Below are 22,028 nucleotides of genomic sequence, written 5' to 3' on the forward strand. Positions count from 1 at the left end.
ATGGCGCATGGGGCTTAAATTGCTCATTTATAGAAAAAAGAGTTGAAGTTTTTAATAAATTAATTTTTAATAGTTTTGAATTTAAAATTAAACGTTGTTTTTATTTTTGGATAGTTATTTTCTTGTTTAGGTTCTTAATTTTAAAATAAATGTCAATATTAAAGTAAATTTTTGTAATATCTAAGTTAATGTTTCTTAGTAGCTATTAATAGTTTCTCCTTTACATTTTTTGTTACACTAAAATTATCTGAAACGACATGTTAAAAAACAAAAAAAGTTTGCAGCCAAGGGCAGAACGACATCTTTGCACAAGGGTTAATACTCTGAAAAAATTCGTCCGCACGCGTGCTCATCCTTCAACAAGCACGAACGCACTGACTAAAAAGCCGAACGATTAGGCAGCCGACGAGACTACCTTGTATAATTGTACCATGGTCGGGTCCACTAATTTATGAGCCAAAATCAACGCCTATCCCATGAGGAATCGGCCAGAACAACTTGGGAATTGTAGACGTTAAAAATAATTAATTACCATTCCCGATGACGTGGCCCATTAATGTTATTAACATTTAATTTACATTACTTTAACATTAAAAATAAATATTAATGTTAACTTAATGTTATCTAACATTTTTCAGGTGTTAAATTTGCAAAATACATATCGCATTTTGCAGTGGCGGATCCACGGGGGGGGGGAAATTAGGGAAATTTCCCCCCCCTTGGAACCACAGAACCTGAAAATTTTACTTGTTTGCTATGGTTGACTTTTCAAATATAACCGCTTTGTTTACCTAAAAATTGGGATGGATAATTTTTGTTTTATAATTTGTACTGTATTTCTCTCGCAATAATAAGTTTGAACCCCAAATCGAAGAATAAGTTCAATTCCCCCCCCAAGAATCGTCTCTGGATCCGCCACTGCATTTTGCATATTACATTTTCCGTGGAGCATGTTAATTTGCAAAAATAAAAAAAATTAAGCCAATAGAGGCAAAATCAAACATTTTTCCAATGTAAACAATTCATCAAAAATGTTCTCTTGTTTTCAGATAGACGTATTTCGATTCAGATCGTGATTCTGATCAATAATATAATATATGTATATAATTTTTGGGGCTGAGGTGTTTCCTTTATTGCGTTGCAAACTTTTGACTGAAATTATAATACCCTCTGCAAGGGTATAAAAATAAAGTTGACCCAAAACCGGACTTCCAGAACCCAAAACTTTTTAAATTCTAATCCGTTTCCAAAGCGGCTTACCTCAAAATGTTTATTATTGAATTCCTAAAATACGTGAGTTTAAAATTTCCTTTTCTGAGATTATTTTCTGACATTAGGGGTCAATGTTCTTGATTGCCAGAAAAAGTGAAAAGATTAAAACATTCGTACACGGCCGGCGCACTTTATTTGAATTTAAATTGTTATTCTTGACAGGTTTGACCATCCTTATACAAGATCGGTTACCCTAAAAAAATATTTTACAAGGATGATGAAAAAGAAACAATTTAAAAGTCGCTGTCCTCGTCAACGGATGTGAAGTCGGTGCATCGGGGATCGGGTGTTCCAGGACGTGTTGTCTCCCTGTTCGTCTTCATGCGATTATGATTCGAATTTGGATTCGGATTCTGATTCTGATGCCGATTCTGATTCTGATTACGAATCCCATTATTATCGCCCTCCAGTCGCAGCCAAGGGTGCTGCAAGGCGCCCCTGGCGGAGATGCGCCTGCTGGGATCCGTTTGCAGCATGGGCGTCAGAAAGGAGGCGAACTCCTTGGCCTCCTCCAGCGTCCATCCGTACAGGTTGATCAGGATGGCGGCCAGCGGACGCGCATACAAATTGGTTATGTGGCGCAACTCGCCGTTCGGCTTGAAGATCTTATCCGAAAAGTCACCCTGATCGATCAGCTCCTGCGGAATGGGCCCACAGATCTCGATTATGTACGCAATGTGCACCTCATCCTGGCTAGCCCTGCCCATCTTTTCCATCATTTTCGGATCGAATAGGTAGCAACCGGTGGCCAATTCCCAAAAGAGACAGGCGGCACTCCAGATGTCCGCCGTCTCGTTGTATCCCGCTCCGAGGATCACCTCCACCGCTCGGTATTCCCGCGTCTGGATGTCGTCGGTGTAGTGGTGGTGACCCCAACATCCGTTGCCAATGTCCGCGATTTTCAGTTGAAGATTGTATAACTGGTTGCCCGGCTCTACGGGCGAGATCGATGGAATGTTGACTTCCTTTTTGAATTGCCTCGGAGGTTCGTTCTTAGCCTAGATAAATTAAATAAATAAACAATAAATTCAAATTTTAAATAAATATGTTTAATATAAACAAAAACTTTAGAAACTGTTCATTCTTTTGAAATTTAATTTAATGTAAGTATCAAAATTGAATTCATTAATCTGATAAATCCTTAAAATTAAATACTGCTCTTTTGAATCTAACACATCCCTTGAACTTGGGATATATAAAGCTTAAAAATATATATCTAATGCGGGTTTTTTTTTAAGAGAATCAAACCAAAATGGTCAATAAATTTGCTCTAATTGGAAGTATAACGTCTAGAGCCCTGAAAATTCCAATAACGATGTCCAAAAGTATGCTGCAATATATTTTGACTGTAGAAACCGAATGGAAAACTTTCTACTTATGAGACCTCAGTGATAATCCATACCGAACTAGATTTCCTCCTGGATTCCTTCTTCTTTTTCTCGTTCTTTCGATGCTTCTTCGGAGCCCTCTGCTTCTTGCCATACTGATTGCGAGCCATCTCCTTCTGATCCGCTTCGGTGACCTTCTGCTGAACATACCGCATAAATTGCTCCGGGCTCTTGAGCAGAAGCCTCAAGGCGGAGAAGCTCCCATCCGACTTCTGGCCGGGATTGGCATTGGATGCGTTGACACTTCCAGTTTGATTCGCACCCGTTTGTGGTGGCGGACGGTTGTTGAGCAGAGCGGTTGGCATATCGCCCACCCTCTCGGTCATAAAGTAACGCTGAAGCTCGGCCATATCGTTGTCGGTGAGGATCACCAGATCGTCGAACAAGAAGGGCATGAAGCGCAGCTTCCCAGTGACGCCCAAGGCGGCGGCCACTGGCGAAAGTTGTCCGCGCTCGGCCAAGCTCAGCAAATCCTCGATGGCACGCTGGCGGAGCCACCGGCGGTGCTCCTGGAAGAAGGCGACACTCCGCTTGGCCTGGGCACGCCTCCTGCGCTTGGCCGTCTTGGTCAGCTTGGCAGTGCCATCTCCATGCCTGTGGAAGGCGGGAAAATACACTTCAAATTTGTCACGTTTATAATACAAAAAAATCATTGAAAGTTGCTTAACATTTTTGAAAGGAGGAAAGATCTAATCAAAATATGTTACATTTTCAAAACTGAAATAGGAAACTGTAATAAAAAGAAAAATATTAAAATAACTAAGGAAATCCAAATAGATTAATATCTATTATTATTAAGTACAAAAATGTATCGTTTTCAAAAATATAAAAGGAAACTAACATCAGTTGAAATATTTATATTCACTATATATTACCTAGTTACTCCACAACTCCATTACCTAATTACTCCAAAAGTTAAATATAAAAAGGAGTATATATCATTTTTGAATGTTAAAATTATTTTCTATTTGGCTGCAAGTCGTACGAACCCTTGTTTGTGGAGTTGGCCATGGCCTTTCAGGAAATTCGTGACTGCCTGGTTGACCTGGCAGCGGACGGTGGAGTCGTCGGCCACGAGGAGCACGTTCTCCGGCTTCAGATCGGTGTGTATAATGCGGCACTGGGAGTGCAGGAAGTTGAGGCCCTCGAGGACCTGCAGGGCGATCTGCTTGACGTTCCCGATGGGCAGGCCCTGGTAGTTGGACATCTGGATGAGGGTCAGCAGATTGTCGCCCAGCACCTCGAAGACGAGGCAATGATGCGTTCCGTTCTGTTTGCTAATATAGAAGTGATCGAGGAACTCGACAATGCGATGGCGCAAGGGATGCCAGGCGGACTCGGCGATGGCCTGCAGCAGGCGAACCTCATCCCGGGCCGTTTCCATGTAGTGCTGACCTGACTTGACCACCTTGATGGCACAATAGCGCTCCATTCGCGCATCGTAGCACAGCCAAACGATCGAGAAGTGCCCCCAGCCGAGCTTGTAGATGGCATGATAGCGATCCTTGAAGATGTCGCCCACGGCAACCGGATGGTAGCCACCAATGCGATAGTCAGCGGAGCTCTCCTCCGTTCCGTTGATCTGGCTGGAGTCCTGGTCGCGTCCCTCCCCCTCGGAGCCGCCATCTTCGATCGGCGAGGAGTACGCCTGGGAGGTCATTTCCGAGCCCTCCGAAACGGGAAACGGTGCCCTACGCAGTATGACCGTTGGACTTGTGTGCACTCGCGGTGTGGCATCCCCATCCTCGGAGCTGCCGTACCGATTCTCCTCGTGGTCAGCGGTCTGCCAGTTGGGCTGCAGCTGCCCCAGATAGTTGGTCACCAGGCTGTAGCGATCATTCGGCTCCATTGGCACCGGAGTTCGGTTGGCCCTCTCATGCTCGTCCAAATCGCTTGTACCCAAATCAAGTTCAAAGTCGTCCGACATTTTGTAGGTTTTCACAATATGGCGCGACAATAAAAATTCTTAATTTATCAAAAGTTTTTTGTTGTTTACCGAGGAAGTTCCAAATAGAATCCCTGACTTAAAACTCAAGTAGTCCACGTGGCGGAGACAAAGCGTTTTCGAAGAACACCAATCCCAACCAACTTCTTGTGGCAAGCTCCGTTTTGTAAAAGAATGTCGGATTGATTGATTCCGATTAACAATAAGCTCGTGTGTTTAATTTTTTAAGGCAGTACTTGCACGATATCTATCGAAAAGAGGAAATGAAAACTAAGTGTTGTAAAGTCAATATAAGGTGGTATTACTTGCGTCAAATATGGCCGAACAGCAGGCGTTTGTGCTGCTCGCAATAGATAATTTCTCACCAACATCACAAGCTATTTTAAAGTTTGGTTTTAGTGTTTTAGAAGTTTGGTGCTCATTTGTCAGTTTTTAAACTCTTTTCCAACAAAAAATAAAAGTCTGCATTAAGTTCTTGTTGCTTCGATGATTCCTTGGGAAATCCTATTGAATCCGTGTTTTCCAACTTGTCTTTTGTCTTTTGGTTCAACAAAATATATAAATTCTATGGCAATAACTTCTTTTTTACTAAATCAGCCAATGTAGAGAACAACTCACGGTTGAATAAATATTTTCCGTTTTGAGAACATTCAGTGCGTTCGAATGTTGCCGTAAATATTTTCTGAGAAAAATTTAACTACGAAAAACAGTATTGCCAAAACACTTTTATAACAGCCAACTCTGATGGTGATGGAATGTATTTGTTTCTAACTTAAATCTTTATTCGATACATTTATATAGTAATTAGTATTGAGTAATATATAGTATACAATATTATAAAGAAAAATAAAAGCCAATAAGTTATGAATTTAAAATACTTCCCTATTGAATTTTTTGTGTACGGCTAGTTCTGAGTTGAGCAATTAAACATGATATTTTTTGTGTGCCCAGTTTTGCCCAATGCTCTTAATTTTTTTTCCAAATCAAAATAGTTGTGCAATTGAGGGCGAATCCTTTGTGCGAGTGTAGTGATTCGGAAAAGGCTATTTAGAGCAACAAAGCGACGTTAACCAGGAACCAGTTACCAGTTTACAGCGCGATTGAAGGGATTATAAAGGATCGTAAATCTGTTGCAAAATGCACATTGGCATTCCAAGTCAGCATGGGGGATGTCCTTGTTCCAAATACTCAGGTGCTTCAGTTGGACAACAATAGCTCCCATTGAGCCGCACTCGATCCTGTTATGTTTGTATTTTGATTGCCGGCTTAGCAATTTTTTGTTCACTACTTTTATTTTTTGGGGAGAATTTCCGAAAAATGTGTATAAAAAAAAGTTACCCCTCTCTAGGGGGCGAATTTCAAATATATATTTGCTCAGTTGTTTAAACAAATTTTCCGCTTAGGGTTGCTGCTCGACCTCCTGTTTGCACACAATGGATTTCCATGCGCTGGCCTTAGTGAAAATGCCATGTCAAATATTTATTAAAAAATCTATGACTGGTTGGGGACAAAATTTCCACCGAAGAAGGCTTATCGAAGAGCCTTCGCTTCGAACTCGGTGGAAAATCGGGGTTTTTAGGTTCCCATGCGAGTTCATCTTCAACCCTTTTCCCATTTTTTTTTTAGCGCGCACCCGGAAAATTCTTGTTTGTAATTAGGAAGTTTTTCTTATCATTTTCCCGATTCCTTTGGCATTCAACATTGTTTCTCCGCCAATTAAGCGTAATTTCAAGTGTCCCGTTTCCGTATGTTTGTCCAAAACAATTTCAAAACACGAAGAAAAGGCGATGTCGCGTTTTGAATTTCACTCGCATAACTGGTTGGCCTCCTAATGAACTGTTTATACGCAGACAATGGAAATTGAAAATGGAAATAAATTAACGTCGAATTTCCCGTTTTTAGACGGTGGGTGTGCCTTTGTCAACTTAAGGGATAAACGAATCTTTTTTTTTTTTGCGGATAAGCTTAAATAAAAGCCAGGTAATGAGCAATGTGAAAGACAGTTTTTTTGGGATTTTTTTTTTAAAGATTAATACGCGGAAAATGAACTTATATTAAGCCATTTTCACCCCCTCTTTGGCCAGCCTTTTTCCGGACACTTTTCCAAAGACATTGTAATTTAAATATGTACTTTTTAAAATGACAAGTTTTTTTTTTTTGTTAAAATAAAGTTTTGGATTTGCTTCAAAAATTGGAAAACGTTTTTTTTTTTCAAATATATTTTCCAAGCAAAGTTTTTAAATAAATTTAAAGTGATGTAACATCTTTTGAGGGATCAGGATAATTTGATATGCGAGGAATACTTTTGGTGTCCACTGATGTGTGTCTAAATTACTTACAAGTAATAAAACGCCGCTGCCCCAAGCCGATGGCCGCGGGGATGATGTGCTGCCTTCTGTTTTCTTAATTAATTTCCCCGAGTTTTTCCTCGGGCTTGAAAGGGCCATTCCTTGATTGGCTGTAAGCATCCGAGGGGTCGAAGGGTCAAAGGGTCAGACGTACGGATCGGTGGGATGCTGGTGATGCTGCAGAAAGGGTTGCGCGATTGCCCTAATCCAATTACCGCGATTGACCGCGTAGTCGCACGTAAAGTTGTACATTTCGAAAATATGTTTCAACCTTTAAAGGAACGCATCGGATCGGATCGGATAATATTTTCATTTCAATTGGAATTTCCTGCAAATTATGTTATTCTTAAATTCAAATACCAGTAGGGAAGATTTTCCGTTTAACTGAGAAAGGAATAAATTATTTTAAAATTGTGTTGTATAAACATAAAGATTAATTATTAAACTAAATCGATTTGGGATTAAGTGCTTTAACAGTTGACTTTCATTTTGTTAATGACTATTTTTGGTGCTCACTAAACTTGTTACTAAAAGGTTATTCTTAGTGTTTTTATTACTATTGAATTCAAATGCTTTTTGCATAATGTGCAAGGATCAAGGCAGTTTTGATAGATCGTTGAAGGTCCCTCGTCTCGTCTTTCTTGCGGGGAATCACAAACAGATGGAGATGCAGACAGCTGTCCTTTGGGTGTAGCCACCTCCGGAGATTTTTCACTTTTCCATTGTTGCGACGCTTCCTTTTTGTCAATGTGCAGTTACGTATATTGCCGTCTTGTTCCCGTTTTTTTTTTTTTTTTTTGTCAACTTCTTCCTTCAGTCCCCCGATTTCCTATTCTTTAGATTTGATTTTTTTCGCTAGTGTGTGGCATGTGCCGCTCCATTGTGTGCCAATTCCCGAGGCAGCTGCTCCTCTCCTTTTGTTGTCCTTTGAGTCAGTATCGGAATCCTGCAAAATGCGCCAATTACGTTGCTCATTATCATTGAACTTGGTTGAGGAATTGTAAAGGCAATTGGGACAATATCAGCTAAGCTTTACGATTTACGAAAAAGTTGTGACTTTACTGCGTATCCTTCTCTTTTATTGTTTCTAAAAAAATCACGAAAAAATATTTTTTTAAATATATTAAAGCAAAGAAAATAAATACATACGCACCTCAAATTTACTCTTTGTAATGATTTTCATTCACAACAGATTTTAACACCATAAAAAATACAGTTTCCATCCTGACTTTTGTATCGTTGTGGGAACTTCGTGGGCTGATTTTCATTGGGAGTCACTGCGATCATTCATCACGGCATTCGGCGGGCGACAGGATATGCCGCAGGATATGACACTGCATAAAGTGTCCAGCGATCGGCGATCGTTACACAAACCGCATCCTGCGCAGATCCTTTCGAACAAAACGACCATTGTACAACCGGCTGATTTCGGATGCTCGAAAAATCGTATCGAATGTGAGAAGTCCCGGCCAGGATGTGCAGCTGTCCGGCGGGAAGTCATCATCCGCATGGCAGGCACATCGTGTCACCCAAGGACCGCAAAGTTCGCGCCCATGTCGCGGCCGCTGTAATCCTTTAACTGTCACAAAGCCAAAACAAACAACGCCGGCGGCGTCCGGTGAACCGAGTGACCTCTTCATTACACGGCGACAATCTTGGCGGGTCACCATAATATATATGCATATATATATGTATAAAAGGGCGGTTGGTTCAGCGGGTCGGAAAATTATGCAGCACGACATTCAGGATTAGCGCAGCGAAAATATTCAACACACATAGTCGTACACACACTGGGTAATCTCGATTCCTGATCTCCGATCCTGATTCCCAAGCCGACCAGCTGACCCCTCCTCTGCTCTTGTTTTTATTGCTTTGTGTCGGACAATTGATTTTGTGACATAAATTTGGTGTAAACAGCTTTGGTCAGCTTTGCTACCTGGAAGCGAGCGAAAATGGAGTTGTCAATGGCAATGGACATAAATCAGTGCGATGTCGCCGAGGATCTTACAATGGGTCCGGTGATATATGGCCCATACATTTAATGGTAATCCATAATAATTACATCCATGTGAGTGTTTACAAAGCGTTCGAGTACTCGGTTCCAGTTTCAGACTAGCAACAAAAGCTCTTTAACGAACCTCCTATCTGCAAAATTAAATTTATTTGTTTTCTTAGGTGAAAGGCAGATATGTGAATTGTCATTAGGGGAGTGAGTAAATGACTATTATATATTACTGCTAATATAAAGCATTATTGTATTTCTGCCCTCTGATTTGTTCTCTTAAGTTATGAAAACAAAAATATCAAACTTATAACGTTGAACAAAAAATAGTGAAATTTTAAAAATAAACACATAGCACCACAAATCTGTTGAATTACCATATTTCGGCCGTTATTTCGATTAGTTATAGAATTGCCCCTGGCAACCCGGGCAGTAAAAACTTTCGTAATTATGCAAGGACCTGACTTTCCCGACTTCCTGGCCAGAGGAACATGCTACAAATGCATTAGAACGTGCTCGATATGCAAACATATAATTGAAAACTGTCAACGTCTGACAAATTTCCCGTCGTAAAAGCTGGTGGGTAACCCTAAATTACCCCACACAAAAGTCAAGGGCATTACATCGAACAAAAAAAAAAAAAAAAAATATGGTATGGAAAAGCAAACCGAGGGCGGGACGAACGCATTTCCAGAAGTCATAAAGTTTTGATCGACAGTCAGTCGGACAGCAGGTCCTTTGGTCCTTGATCCGTGGGCCGTGTTAATGTGTTAGGCGCGTGGGTTACTCTGACCTGGCGATGGGGTGGTTTCCTCCTGGACAGTGGCTCGCAATTTGCCGATATGATCTCGCGGTGTAGTTTTGACAGTTTATCATTATGCCGCCGCGATCCTTGACCCTCAGTTGCCGCTTTTGTTGGTGGTGGGTCATCCGGTCAATGGTCATTACGTTGTAAGCATTTTGCGTTTTGTATTTAATTGATTTTCTGCACTGACCAAAGTTGCCAGGTTCCTTCATTAGCCGGGGGTCCAGATAAGTCCGTCGCGATACCAGCGGCATGATTAATGAATTTGTGTATAAAAGAAAAATTATCATTTATTTACTATATTAAATTTACTATTTTCAATGGTTTAAAATTAAGGAAAACCTTAGTGATTTAATAGAAATTATAGGAAAAGTTCCACTTAGTTTTTTCAGGGTTGTCTGCTAGATAGAATTAAAATTAAGAAAATAGTTAGTAATCGATTATAAATTTATGAAATCCGAAAGCTAATTATAATTAAAATTTCTTTTCAATTGAAAGGGTTAATGTTGTACTTTTAAAATACAAAGTTCGAGATAGATTTCGTACTTATACCTAAAATACCTTATATCGATCAGCAGATTTTGGTTGCCCTCGGATTTAGGTTCTTTCTCACGTCTTCCTTTTGAGATCCTTTGTGTTTCCTTATCGCTGCACACGGCGCGCCAAAAAAAAAAATATTCGCACACACTCTGCTCAGATTTATTATTTGGCAAACATGCGCACACACATAAATCTCAATCTGTCTGAAAATGTGAAATCGAAAATGAAATCATTGTGCCAAAATCAAAATTTAACCGCAAATTAGGCAGTAAACAATGGATAAAGCGGTCATGGGTTAATACGTTTAGCATCAGCAGACAACCGACGGGGTCACAACCACCGCATCGTCGACCGAAAGGGTTAAGCGAGGGGTTAAGGGTTGCGATTTCGAGAAATCACCATTTTAAACGTGCGAAAAATGCAATGATCTCTGTTTGTGCTCCAGTTTTTGCCTGTTGGTGTGTAAAACTGTCGCTTTCATTATTTTAAAGGTTCGGCAATTAAAGTATTGCATTATTAAAGGTTTCAGATTTTCGATGTGAGCATTTTATGAGTTTGAAAAATTCGGTTTTCCAAAACACTTAATAAAATTTTAAATAAATTGAGTCATTTTATTACGTCTTTTGACGATTTCTTTAAAAAAAAAAAGGAAGCGGAAACTAAAAGTATCCATCTTCCTCGCTTTCATCCAAATTTTCTTCGGTGCTGTCGTCGTCGTCGGAATTTACTTCGCCCACAGGCACTGCTTCAACTACGATTAACGATTCCGTTGGATTATAAATGATATAGTAAACAACAACTAAATTAAAAAAAGAAAGCAATTAATTGTTGCTAATAATTAATAAAAATGCTTACGCGGAACGCTATTCTCAAAGAAATCCATCCTGAAATTTCTTCGATTTAAGAATCTGAAAAGATTATAAAAATAGTGTTAGTATTGAGTTGGGTTCTCTGTAAATGGTTTTAGGGGGATATCAAAAATACAGTTTTTAGTAAAATAAACATATAGTGAGCCGATCCACCTTTGCACGCCATATGGAGGCATAAAAGGCCTTGACATGGAGGGTCGGCCATTTACCATAATTGGGTTTTGGGTCACAATTAGCGACGCCTGGACACAGGTCACCCCGAATTTTCGAAGGATCCCGGTGGATGATGAGAAAAGGAGGGCAACGGAAAGACTGCGAAGGAAAATGAATGAAAATCCTGCCAGCAGTGCCGCGGGCTAATCAATTACGCAACCTTAAGGAAACATCCACGAGGGTTTTTCGCCCGATAACTTTTACATTTTATTCACATTTAATTGCCAGCCATGCATTAATTTCGGAACCTGATCGCGTCGCTGTCAAATGTTTCTGATGCAACTTCTTCCCGGGGCGACGTTTGATGTGATGTGAGGTTACGAGCGACGGATTCCGTTCTCATTTGGGATTGCAATTTGCATTTTAACCCTTTTCTTTGTCTAATGATTCAAGGCCGCGACCGTCTTCTTGCCGCCTTGCGGTCACATTCTTCTCTCGCTCGCACTCATTTGGGCGCTCTCGTTTTCTCTCACTTGCACTATGCAGGAGATTTATGGAAAAGGACCTATAGTTTATTTTTTTGTTGGCTGCTTTCCACGGGAATTAATTGCATTTCCCCGGATTTTGACGCATTTTATTTGGGTAATTTTCTTTACAATTAAATATGCAAATGGAAGCATTTACCGTACATATGTATGTTTATATATTTTGAAGGCGTTTGTTGTCGTATTTGTGCGCGAAAAACAAATAGGGGCGTGTCAAGAGGGCCTTCTGGTCAGAAAATTGTAAAAGACTTTCGGAAAATTGTGCCGAAAATGGTGGTCAACAATTTATAATTGGCAAGTTGTATTGTGTTTGCCCTCAATTATACTTTTACAACACTTACCGCAGGTTTAAGGGATGCGTGGAATAGTTAAACGTTTTTTTACACAAGAACTTGAGTTATTTAAGTAGAATAAACAGTACTGCTTATTTTCTTGTCAGATCTGCAGGAAAAGATGGTGACGGACGCTTTCCGGCTAGAGATGCCACTTGTTTTAATAAAAAGCAGCTCTACACGGACAGATTTACTATTAAACATCATGTCGCTACTACTAATTGTCGCCCAACACAAATAATAACCAAATTGTAATTTTTAATAATTGGATTAATTATTGTAAGATTATTTTATGCTAAGAATGCAGGTTATAATTATGTTATTTAATAAAAAAAAATTATTTTAGCAATTACCAGCTTACGACGGATTATTTCTTATTTTTTGATTTTATATAAATTTATTACGTTGGTTATATTTTAAATACTAAAAATCGAATATTTGTAATTCTAATGTACATTTATCCGATAAACGTAATAAAATGTGTGAAGTGCTTGTAAGCTAACTGCGCCGATAAAAATCTGCGCGGCGTTGCCACGTTGTTAACCCAAATCGATTCACCTGACTCGTCCTTTTTCGATTCGGAAACGCTTGCGTAAAGTTTAGTCCCGAAGAGAGCTACCGAAAAAGTGCAAAAATCATTGAATTTTAGCACCAGGACTCAAACGTAAGTACCCAAAATGTAATTGTGCAACGCCGACCAGCAAACAATGGCGATTGAATTATAGGGAATCCTTTACCGTCAGCAAAATTCAAACGAAATGTTTTATGCGGATGAGCCCTGGGAGCCACGTGCTCCAAGACGTAGAGACCCGAACTGCTGCCGATGTGCCACGCCCCCTGGCAACTGGGAGCAGCAGTTAACTTATGCCAGGCATTCCGCTGCTCAGCAACCATGTGGCATTAATCCGTGGGGAATGACCCCAAACTACCCATCAAACTACGCAGACTACTGTAGCGACTCATACAGTCCGCCATATTATTCCGTTCATCGATGGGCTCCGAAATGCCAACAGAATTGCCGAAAGACCGTGCATTTCGGGAACACGCCGGGCTATTATTACCACGGCTGTTGGTACAACACCGGACTGGCCCGAGCCCAGAAAAAAGCTACCAAAAAAAAGAACGCCCAACACCAGCGGGCTCATGTGATGCTAGCACAACGGCAGCAATCTCAAACGGTTGCCGTAGCCTATCCATCGGTGCAGGAACCCGATCCGCCTGCTCAACCGCGCCTCTATGCAAGGAATCAGTATCCACAACAATCGGAGTCCTTTGCAATGACCCCTTATCAACAGATGCAGCAGCCGGTTTCAGTGAACTGTTCCTTGGGGCAAGAACAGTCGGTGCCTCAAAGTCAACCGAAGCTTTATTTAATGAAAGAGCCATCGCAAATGGCTCAGCAACCGCAGATATATGCTGTGCACCAGCATCAGCAGGTTCCATTATACTATTCCATGGGGAAAGGACAACCAGGTCCTCAATTTGTGTCCAGAGAGGCCTATGCAAGGGGACAGCAATCGCAACCATATCAGCAGGTTCCATTATACTGTTCCAATGGACAAGGACAATCCGCTCCACTGGGGGATACTCAACCACAGCGGTCGATCCAGGCGGCTCCAGTGACCAACTCCTTCGGGCAAAGATCACCTGCTCCACCACTGAAATATCTACAACAGCCGCAGATCTACACCATGAATCAGGCACATCAGCATCCCCAGCAATCGCAGCCGGTTCTAGTTAACTATTCCAAGAAAATGCCAACTCAGCAATTTTCTATAATTTACTCTGCGGTGCAAGCACCAACTGGTTCAGTACAACCGGGTAACTACCAGTTGACCGAGCAGGCACTACCAACTCAACTTGTTGTCGGGGATCCCCAGCAGCATCAGGTTTGTGTGACGACAGGACAACCACAATTGCAGCCACCTTATCAGGCTCCAGGAGCCTATGATGCAATAAATGCGTCGCCAGCTGCACCACAAAATCTTCCTCTAGCCCAGATTGCGCAGAGGTTGGAGATCATGTTGGCTCCTTCGGTTCCGGTCACCAGAACCCACGAAAAGCTAATCATTGACCTAACGAAGCCCTTGCCCATGGATCCAGTCGTTGAGGAGCAGCTTTGCAACGTTCGCGAGGTAAGTAAATATAAAAATAATTGTGATATTAAAGTTTCAGTCTAATAGTTGCATCTCCAATTAATTATATATATTTATTAATTTTTTTCTTTGATATATTAGCTGTCGGTCCAGATCGCTTTATATTAGAAAAACCCAATTGGGCAAACATTATTCTCTTATTATCTTATTATCTTTCCAAGTCGATGCCGCAAGATCAGGAAAAGCAAGAAGCTCCAATTCGTCTGCCGGATTTGGAACAAAAAGTCACTTCGATGCAAAACGAGGTACCAGTGACTTCACCGATTGTAGAGGACATACAGCCCGATATAAAACAGCATCCTAACAACATGATTCAGGATATCAATCAGATAACAATATCCAAGAACTCATCTGCAATTGAGGCTCCAAAGTTGGTGATTAAGCAGGCACACCATTTGAAAGATATCAAGGAAGAGCCTGAGGACTTACAATTTAATGTCGGTCAGGAGGTTTCGAAATTGGAACAGAAAGCCTTTCCGATGCAAAACAAGAACTTGGCAGCAAAGCCTCATATCCTTAAACAGCCACCATTCGATGGAGCTATTAAAGCACTTACCCAAATAAATGCACCAATTTGGAAATCGGTTGATGCCTCTGATGCTACTGCTCCCAAGCTGGATACGATTCCAGAGGAAACCGTGAACGAACCCATCGATATTCCGCATATTTCAGCCTCCAAGTCGGAGCAGGTTCCACAATCACAGAAGGCCTTGTCCAAAACTACTCCACCGAGCTTGGATTCTATCGATCGGATTCCGAGAGCTCCTGCTCCCGCTAAGATATCACACTCACCTCGTTTCCCTGCATCTCTTAAACCTGAACCGACTGAACAGCCGAAGATCATTAAAACTCCCTCACAACCCACCGAAAAATCGAAACAGATCCCACCGCTAATGAAAGATGTAAGCCATTGCAGCTTTATCTTGCCAACTAAAATCAGTTACCATATTTATTTTTGTTCACAGCTATTTATCACTGGAAAACCCAAGTTCAAAGAGGATCACTGGCCAGCTTTGAGCACCGGCTTATCAGCAAAAATATCGCCAAAAAAGAAAGCATATTTGTCAAGCTACGTGCAAAAATGTGATGAAAACCAATTAAACATTAAACTGAGAACTTTTGTAACCGAACTAAAACGCATAGTTCTTGGCGAAAAGAACGAGGTTGTCGAAAGAACTGACAAAAAATATCCACCAAATGATAAAGAAATTCCACTAAAGAGCAATGTATCCAAATCTGAGACAAAATCACCCAATGTATCTGAACCGCCACAAGATAAAAAGCCGCTGGATCATCCAAAAATTAACGCTTCCCTCTTCCCGCAAGAAAAAAAAACCTTTGATTAGTCAGGAAAACAATGCCGTGAAATGCTCGTTGGACAAGAAGTCTTTAACTCCTTCACAAAATAAAGTACAAGAATCAAAACCTACTTTTTCGTTACAAGAAAAGAAGCCGACGAATAATCAAAAGAATATTTCCAACTGGCAGCAAGACAAAAAGCCTTTGATTAAAAATCAGGCGAATAATTCTGTGAAATTATCATTCGACAAAAAGCCGGCGTTTGCTTTAAAGCACAAAAAAGTAATTAACGCCAGCAGAAAAATCGAGCAGCCAGTGGGCGACTCAATGGTTCGCAAATCGAATATGTTTGAGCTGCTGGAAGAGTCGGAATCGCCGTCAACGTGTATTGAAATCGAAGAGGATGATGTGTCTTTGCCAGATGCAAAGAAAGAAAATGTAGATCCCCGGACGTCTGTTAATTCCAAAAAGCTTAAGAGGCGGATAAAGAAAAGGGAGACTGCCCAAAGGAACCTTCAGCTGGCCAAGGAAAGGGCAGCCAAGGACGCGGCCAGGGCTAAAAAATCGAGGGAGAAGGCTAAGGCCTTAAGAGCTGCTACGCTCAAGTCGGATGATGAATCTTTAAGACTTTGGACACCCAAGTCAGATGAAGAGGAACTAGAGTACTGGTCGGCCCTGTCACCACATTTAAGATTGAAACCACATGAACAACAACCAGAAGCCACCAAATCTGATGATCTCACTGAAGACAACCAATTCAAAAAACCAAATTCGAAGATAATAAAGCAATGCAGAAATTCGATTAAACCAACTCCAAAGGAAGTTGCAAACGAACCATCGAAAACAATTGCCAATGATGTCAAGAACTCTCAAATACTTCAAGAAGAAAATCATAAGCTTAAGGAATTGGAACCTGAAACTGATGCTTCTGCAGAAAGCTTACAACTGCAGTTTCCTGGGAGCAATCTTGAATCACCGCAGTCCACGGAGCAGCACACGATCTCGCCCAGATCAAGGAAGAATTCCAGACTGGGCCAGCTTGTGTTGGCGGTTAATTTAGGCGCCCTAAAGCGACCAAACGAGGGACGTCACACCTCGCACCGGACTATCGAGTCCAGAAAGTGGGAAATATATTATAGGAAACTGCCATCTACACTGAGATGCAGTCCGAATCTTCAACTGCGAACCACAATTATTTACGTGCAGGAAAAAGGCACAGAGACAGTCGTTGAGTTGCTGAAGAGGATAAAGAGCAATCCTCTTAGAATAAAACCAGATCTTCGTGATTGTAAACTGAACAGGATGCTGGATAAAACGAACTCTGATTGCCAAGCTCTGGATTCCGGTGGGGGGAACTGCGACCCAGAGGCAAATAAGTTGGGAAAACTGACAAACTTTTTGCCATTTGGGTTTGAAGCAACCAGATATCGAGCACCAATTGTATTTCGTTTGCCAGTTTCACAGGGATCGGGTGTTCGGTTCGGAACAGCTTTTCCCCTGCCAATTAGGATGCCGGGTGCAGTGGCACCACCATCACCACCGACAGCTCCAATTCAAATCGGCGAGCCCTTCCCCTCGGCGCCGCGAGGCCGTCGAGGTCGAGATCAAAAATTGTGGAACAAGAGGAAAGTTTATCAAAAGCGATACTGCCCATTCCGTCGTCCGCACGTCGATGAAGTTGGCTCTTCGGATACCGAGTAGCCTTTTCTAACTAACCTGTGATATTTTTCTAACTTGGCATGTTTCTTCTTTTGAACTAATCATCTAACAATTATATAATTATTATTCTTTTACCCAACTGAACGTACACTAATAAAAAACTATGTTAAACGGGTGTTGGTTCTGCTAATCCTTTTAAATACTCCCTGCTGGTCTTGTTATTTTATCCCGGACAATCGGACATTGGAGATGGCGATTTAGGGGATTTCTTTCAGCCGGAACCTGTGAATTTCCACAACTGGGATTTGGTAAGATAAAGCACCCAGCCAACTGCTTTATGATCTCATTTCGTTTGCCCTGATCTCTTCCAGATCCGATCTCTGCCGGTTCCGGCGATCTTCTTCATCCAAGACGAATGCCGATTTCTATGCTTCTCGTTGGCTCGGGACTTAGCCACACAGTTTGGACTAATTAAGTGTCGAAGGGATTAACAACGCCTACACACACACACACACGGGTTGAGTTGTGATTTACGATCTACCTGCTGCTACCTGTCGGCAGATCCTCACAGATCCTCATTAGCATGAGCCGACGGCCGAAGGCACCGGAGGAGGTGGCACCTAATGCGCCTGAGTCCTGTTGAGCGCGTGTGCCATTCATCGAATCGCCTCCATTCACCTCCTTTCACGCGCAAGTATTTTGACCGACGACCCTTGTCCCATTCCATTCCATTCTAGTTCCTTAAATCCTGCTTTCTATGCCCCGACTGTGTGTGGAACTCATTTGGCTTAGCCCTCTGCGGCAATTGCCTTCGTATTGCAGGCGAATCCTGCAACATTTTGGAATCCTTTCGCCCGTTGCACAATGCCTTCGGGATCTGATGCAGCTGCTCACCAGGTTCGTGTGTGGTGTGGTGTGGGTGCCTGCTCCCAAACATTTGCATCTGGCTTAAGACGACGATCCCTGAGACGCTCTAAGCCAAATGGATGGATGGGCGCATTGTGTTCTTGTGTTCTTGTTTGCATTCCTTGTTTTTTGTCCACGCCACCAGCTGTCCCTCTCGACAGTGATTGACAATGCCAGAGGAGCCAATGTCTTTCACTGCGTTGACAAAAGCTCCTATCTGTAACCCAAAATCGGAATCGCATTCTAAGGACGCTTAAATGACTATAAGAATATGTCGTTTATTGAGTTTATGTTTTTGTGATATCAGAAGCGTATTTGTAAATCAATTAGAGATCTCATTTATTATTGTGCCATCTTAAAATTACATTTCTAACCGACTATTTCAATGTTATTATATTCAATATCGACATTTGATTTGATTTAATATTTAAACTGCTTGCTGTTCCAATGCAAGTTCACCTAAAAAGGCGTTTAGGTCAAGAATTGATATCCATTACATTACATTATATTTAAATTAATTTAGGGAATGTAATTTGTTCTTTACCATTTGTGTACTTATTCTGTATTTGATATTTTAGGTTGCCTTGCGTGAACTCCTGGACTTTCTTCTCCACTTTCTTTCGCATGGAGCTCCGTAATATCTTCATTTGCGATGGGCAAACTTGCACTGCGCTTGTCAGCTGCACGTGGTCACGTGGTCACCTCAATTTGGGCCCATCAAACGGGCGACTAACTCCTCTAATTGGCCCGCTTTCCATCTCCACTTGTGACCTGAGCGAACAGTGGAGTGAAGTGCCTATCGTAATTGGATCTGGCTTCTGCTACTTTTTCGACTGCGTCATGTCACATGTTGTACGAATTCGTGTTCCTACTTTGCTGCAAAAGGGAAGAAAAGGACTCACGCGTATCGATGTCCCCGCGGACAGCAGTCGTCATGTTGCTGTTGTGATCCCGCGACCCTCGAACAATTTATTGCTCAATTTATATTTGCTTAGACTGCCAATAGTTCAATAATTCATAAACGCAAGAAGCTATCGTGTGTCCTGGGAATTTGCATAAACGTGATTTGCATAAGGCAGCTGCCTTCTGCCCTCAGCCTTCTTTCTTTTTTCTGATTTCTTTCGGGTGCAGGCATCTCGATCTCCATCCAATCTGCTTCCTTTGGCGCGGCAAAAGGTGTGAGCCCATGTAATGGCAGTGAATTTGACTCTACCTGGACGTTCCTTACTCGCCTACCATATCTTCCATTCGATTCCATTCGGCTGTGTTGTTGTTTGCCATCCGTTGTTTTGATATGTAAGTTGATATATGATATTTGATTTTTGTTGGCGAGACTTTTGGGTGTCGCCGGGGTCTCAACTTCAATTACGGCAAATGGCAAGCACAAAGCTAGTTAGGCGTAGGCCTGGGTTTCCATCTCCATCTGCTCTTTGCTCATAGGGTGAGGTTTTTATATTTCTTGTAAGCCGAAAAGTTGGTAATCCTCGTCTCAAATTCAAATATGGAATCTTAACCAAACTGAACATTTGTGCACTTGTTTTGATAATATTTAACCTAACAACTCACTTATTAATCGTTTTGTTTAATTATTTTTATGAAAATAGGATATCAGGGTTGAAATGTTGGCATATAAACAAAGTTTCCTCGTCCTTAATTGTTTTTTAAAAATATATTTCTTTCTTTTCGTACATTTAGCATATTCACAGCTGCCGTTGTTGCTGGAATTCTATGCAAAATAGTCGGACTTTTAGTCGCGCCTGTCAAGTCCATATGGCCGCAGCGGGGATCGTTGTAGCGGAACACACGCTACCTACCTGTACGGGCGGCACCCCCTAAAATCAACGACCCCGCCAAGCCGCCAAGACAAACAAAAAACGCGACCTTAGCTCTGAAGTGCATTTGTAAACTTGTTTGCCAAATCAGTTGGAATTGGAGAGTGTGCGCGCGCGAAAAAGGAAATTACAGAAGGAAGAAAAAAGAGGAAGGATCCCATCATTTGGCATTTGGCATTTGTCACCCTCCGAGGATCACCCTTGGGATTTTCCTTTTGCATTTCCCCGACCGACTCTCCTTTCATTAGGGCAATGCGGAAAATTGCAAATGATTCAATTCTAATCCGCTGCCGCGCTTCGTCTCATTTAAATTTTTGCGCACTTCAAGTGAATGGAGTCTCGGGTGGAAACCCAAAGGGTTAAAGGGTTCCCGGGTGCAAGGATGATTTTGTCACATCCCGATAGACTTCTGACAAGTGAGCCGCACTTAATGAAGTAGCAAAAAGGGAAGATGATCGCAACAGAGATTGCCGAAAAGAAAAAAAAGCAAAAATAAGATCGCTCGAAAGTTTCGCACAAGATATCCTTCGCATCCTTTGCCGGCAATTGTTACAATAATATTTTCAATGATATGACAGTCCCATATAGATTTGCATTAATGATATGCGGCCCGATGATGATGATGTGCAACATTTGTTCGTCCTGCCCTTTTTTTTTTTTTTTTGCTGGGAAAGGGTTGCTCTTGTTCTGTTGACTGAATCCTGATGGGTTCTTCATCTATGTTTTTTTTTTTCTGCGTCCTTTTCGCTTCCTAGAAGTGTTGGGTAGCCGTAAGGAATATTGGCAATTATGCCAGTCGCCCGGACGATGATGCATGGCGATATTATGCAGAGCATATGCAAATCAAAGAGGGAGTCTAATCCAGATCTAAAAAACCCATAAGATTGATTATGTCGAGGGGCCGGCTGCGACTAGGTTTAGACGCTTCCTTCGTTGAATATTTATGGAGAAATCCGCAATCTCCTTTCCTCGCCACACTCTTCTGGCTTTTCTTGAGTTCAGTTCGCGGGCAGAAAAAAATTGATTGATTATTTCCTTGGCTTCGCAGGATTATATTGAAATTAGGCTCTTCGATGCATCTTCTTTTAACTTTCTTTTATTAAATTATGCATATTTTGTGTTGATGGAAGTTCCCATACTTTTAATTTATCTTATGTATGTGTAGGTTCTTTGGTATATTGTACAGAAAAATTATTTAATCAATTTGTTATATGGTTTTTTAAATTTCAGTTATTTATTTTATTATGAAAATCGGATGTTATTGTATTTTCTATCACATTTTCTTCTCTTAAAATTGTAAATAATCATTTCTTTCTTCAAGGACTTCCCATAGACTTGGTCTAGATTTTCAGCTGTGACCACAGGCCAAGGACCTCGAGTCCGATCCCGATCCTCGTGACCTTTACACCTGCCGTTGACCGAGTGTGCTTGATGATGTGCGGTTTGGCAGTCCAAATAACATGTTATGTGCGGCATAATTGGGCCGAAAAAAGAACAAGGATGAGTCGAAAAGTCAAGGGCGGACGCAGCAGCACCAGGACCTGCAAGGATCCGAGGGAGTCGAAGGAATCGAAGGACATTGCCCTGGCCAACAGGTGAAACTTGGTGTGGTGTGGCGAGGGATACGGCTTGTTAGAACCTCGATAGAAGTGTTTCAACTTTTTCCTGTTTTTCGAGCACATTTAGCGCCTTCGTGCGGAGTTCAACTCCACCCACATTCCTACTACACTGGCAGAAAAGAATGAGCAAATATTAGCCTTACTTTATTTTATAAAATAATTTAAATTTAGAATTTCCAAATACGAACAACAATATTGGAAAGTAAAAATGATTTCACAATTCTGTTACTCACTAATAACATTTAAAAAAAAACTTTATTCTGGCAGATAATAATTATGTTATCTGTTTCTGTTAAACATTATATATAGAATATATATTTTTATTTTGCAGATTGATTGCTGTTAAACATTATATATA

The 22,028-nt window shown here is 41.4% G+C and overlaps 2 protein-coding genes across 4 annotated transcripts; one reads left to right on the plus strand and one right to left on the minus strand.

Moving 5' to 3' along the window:
* Positions 1-1,386: 1,386 nt before the first annotated feature.
* LOC108094720 (SRSF protein kinase 3-like) lies at positions 1,387-5,338 on the minus strand. 3 transcript variants are annotated; one of them, XM_017195459.2, is made up of 5 exons: positions 5,224-5,338; positions 4,911-5,170; positions 3,650-4,852; positions 2,675-3,254; positions 1,387-2,270 (listed from the first exon to the last, which is right to left on the minus strand). In XM_017195459.2, exons 3-5 carry the CDS (start codon positions 4,585-4,587, stop codon positions 1,506-1,508), a joined length of 2,283 nt encoding a protein of 760 aa, XP_017050948.1. In that variant the 5' UTR covers positions 4,588-4,852; positions 4,911-5,170; positions 5,224-5,338; the 3' UTR covers positions 1,387-1,505. The 3 variants fall into 3 exon arrangements, with proteins under 3 accessions (XP_017050948.1, XP_017050949.1, XP_017050950.1); XM_017195460.2 differs by having other exon boundaries at positions 4,911-5,143; positions 5,224-5,321; XM_017195461.1 differs by lacking the exon at positions 1,387-2,270 and adding an exon at positions 2,504-2,602 and having other exon boundaries at positions 2,657-3,254.
* Positions 5,339-15,118: 9,780 nt separating this feature from the next.
* Positions 15,119-17,523, plus strand: LOC108094565. Its single transcript, XM_017195177.2, has 2 exons — positions 15,119-15,257; positions 15,321-17,523. The coding sequence occupies exon 2, from the start codon at positions 15,580-15,582 to the stop codon at positions 17,353-17,355; it is 1,776 nt and encodes a 591-aa protein (XP_017050666.2). The 5' UTR covers positions 15,119-15,257; positions 15,321-15,579; the 3' UTR covers positions 17,356-17,523.
* Positions 17,524-22,028: the final 4,505 nt, after the last annotated feature.

This window comes from Drosophila ficusphila, unplaced genomic scaffold (genome assembly GCF_018152265.1).
Source record: "Drosophila ficusphila isolate 14025-0441.05 unplaced genomic scaffold, ASM1815226v1 contig_198, whole genome shotgun sequence".
Classification (NCBI taxonomy): domain Eukaryota; kingdom Metazoa; phylum Arthropoda; class Insecta; order Diptera; family Drosophilidae; genus Drosophila; species Drosophila ficusphila.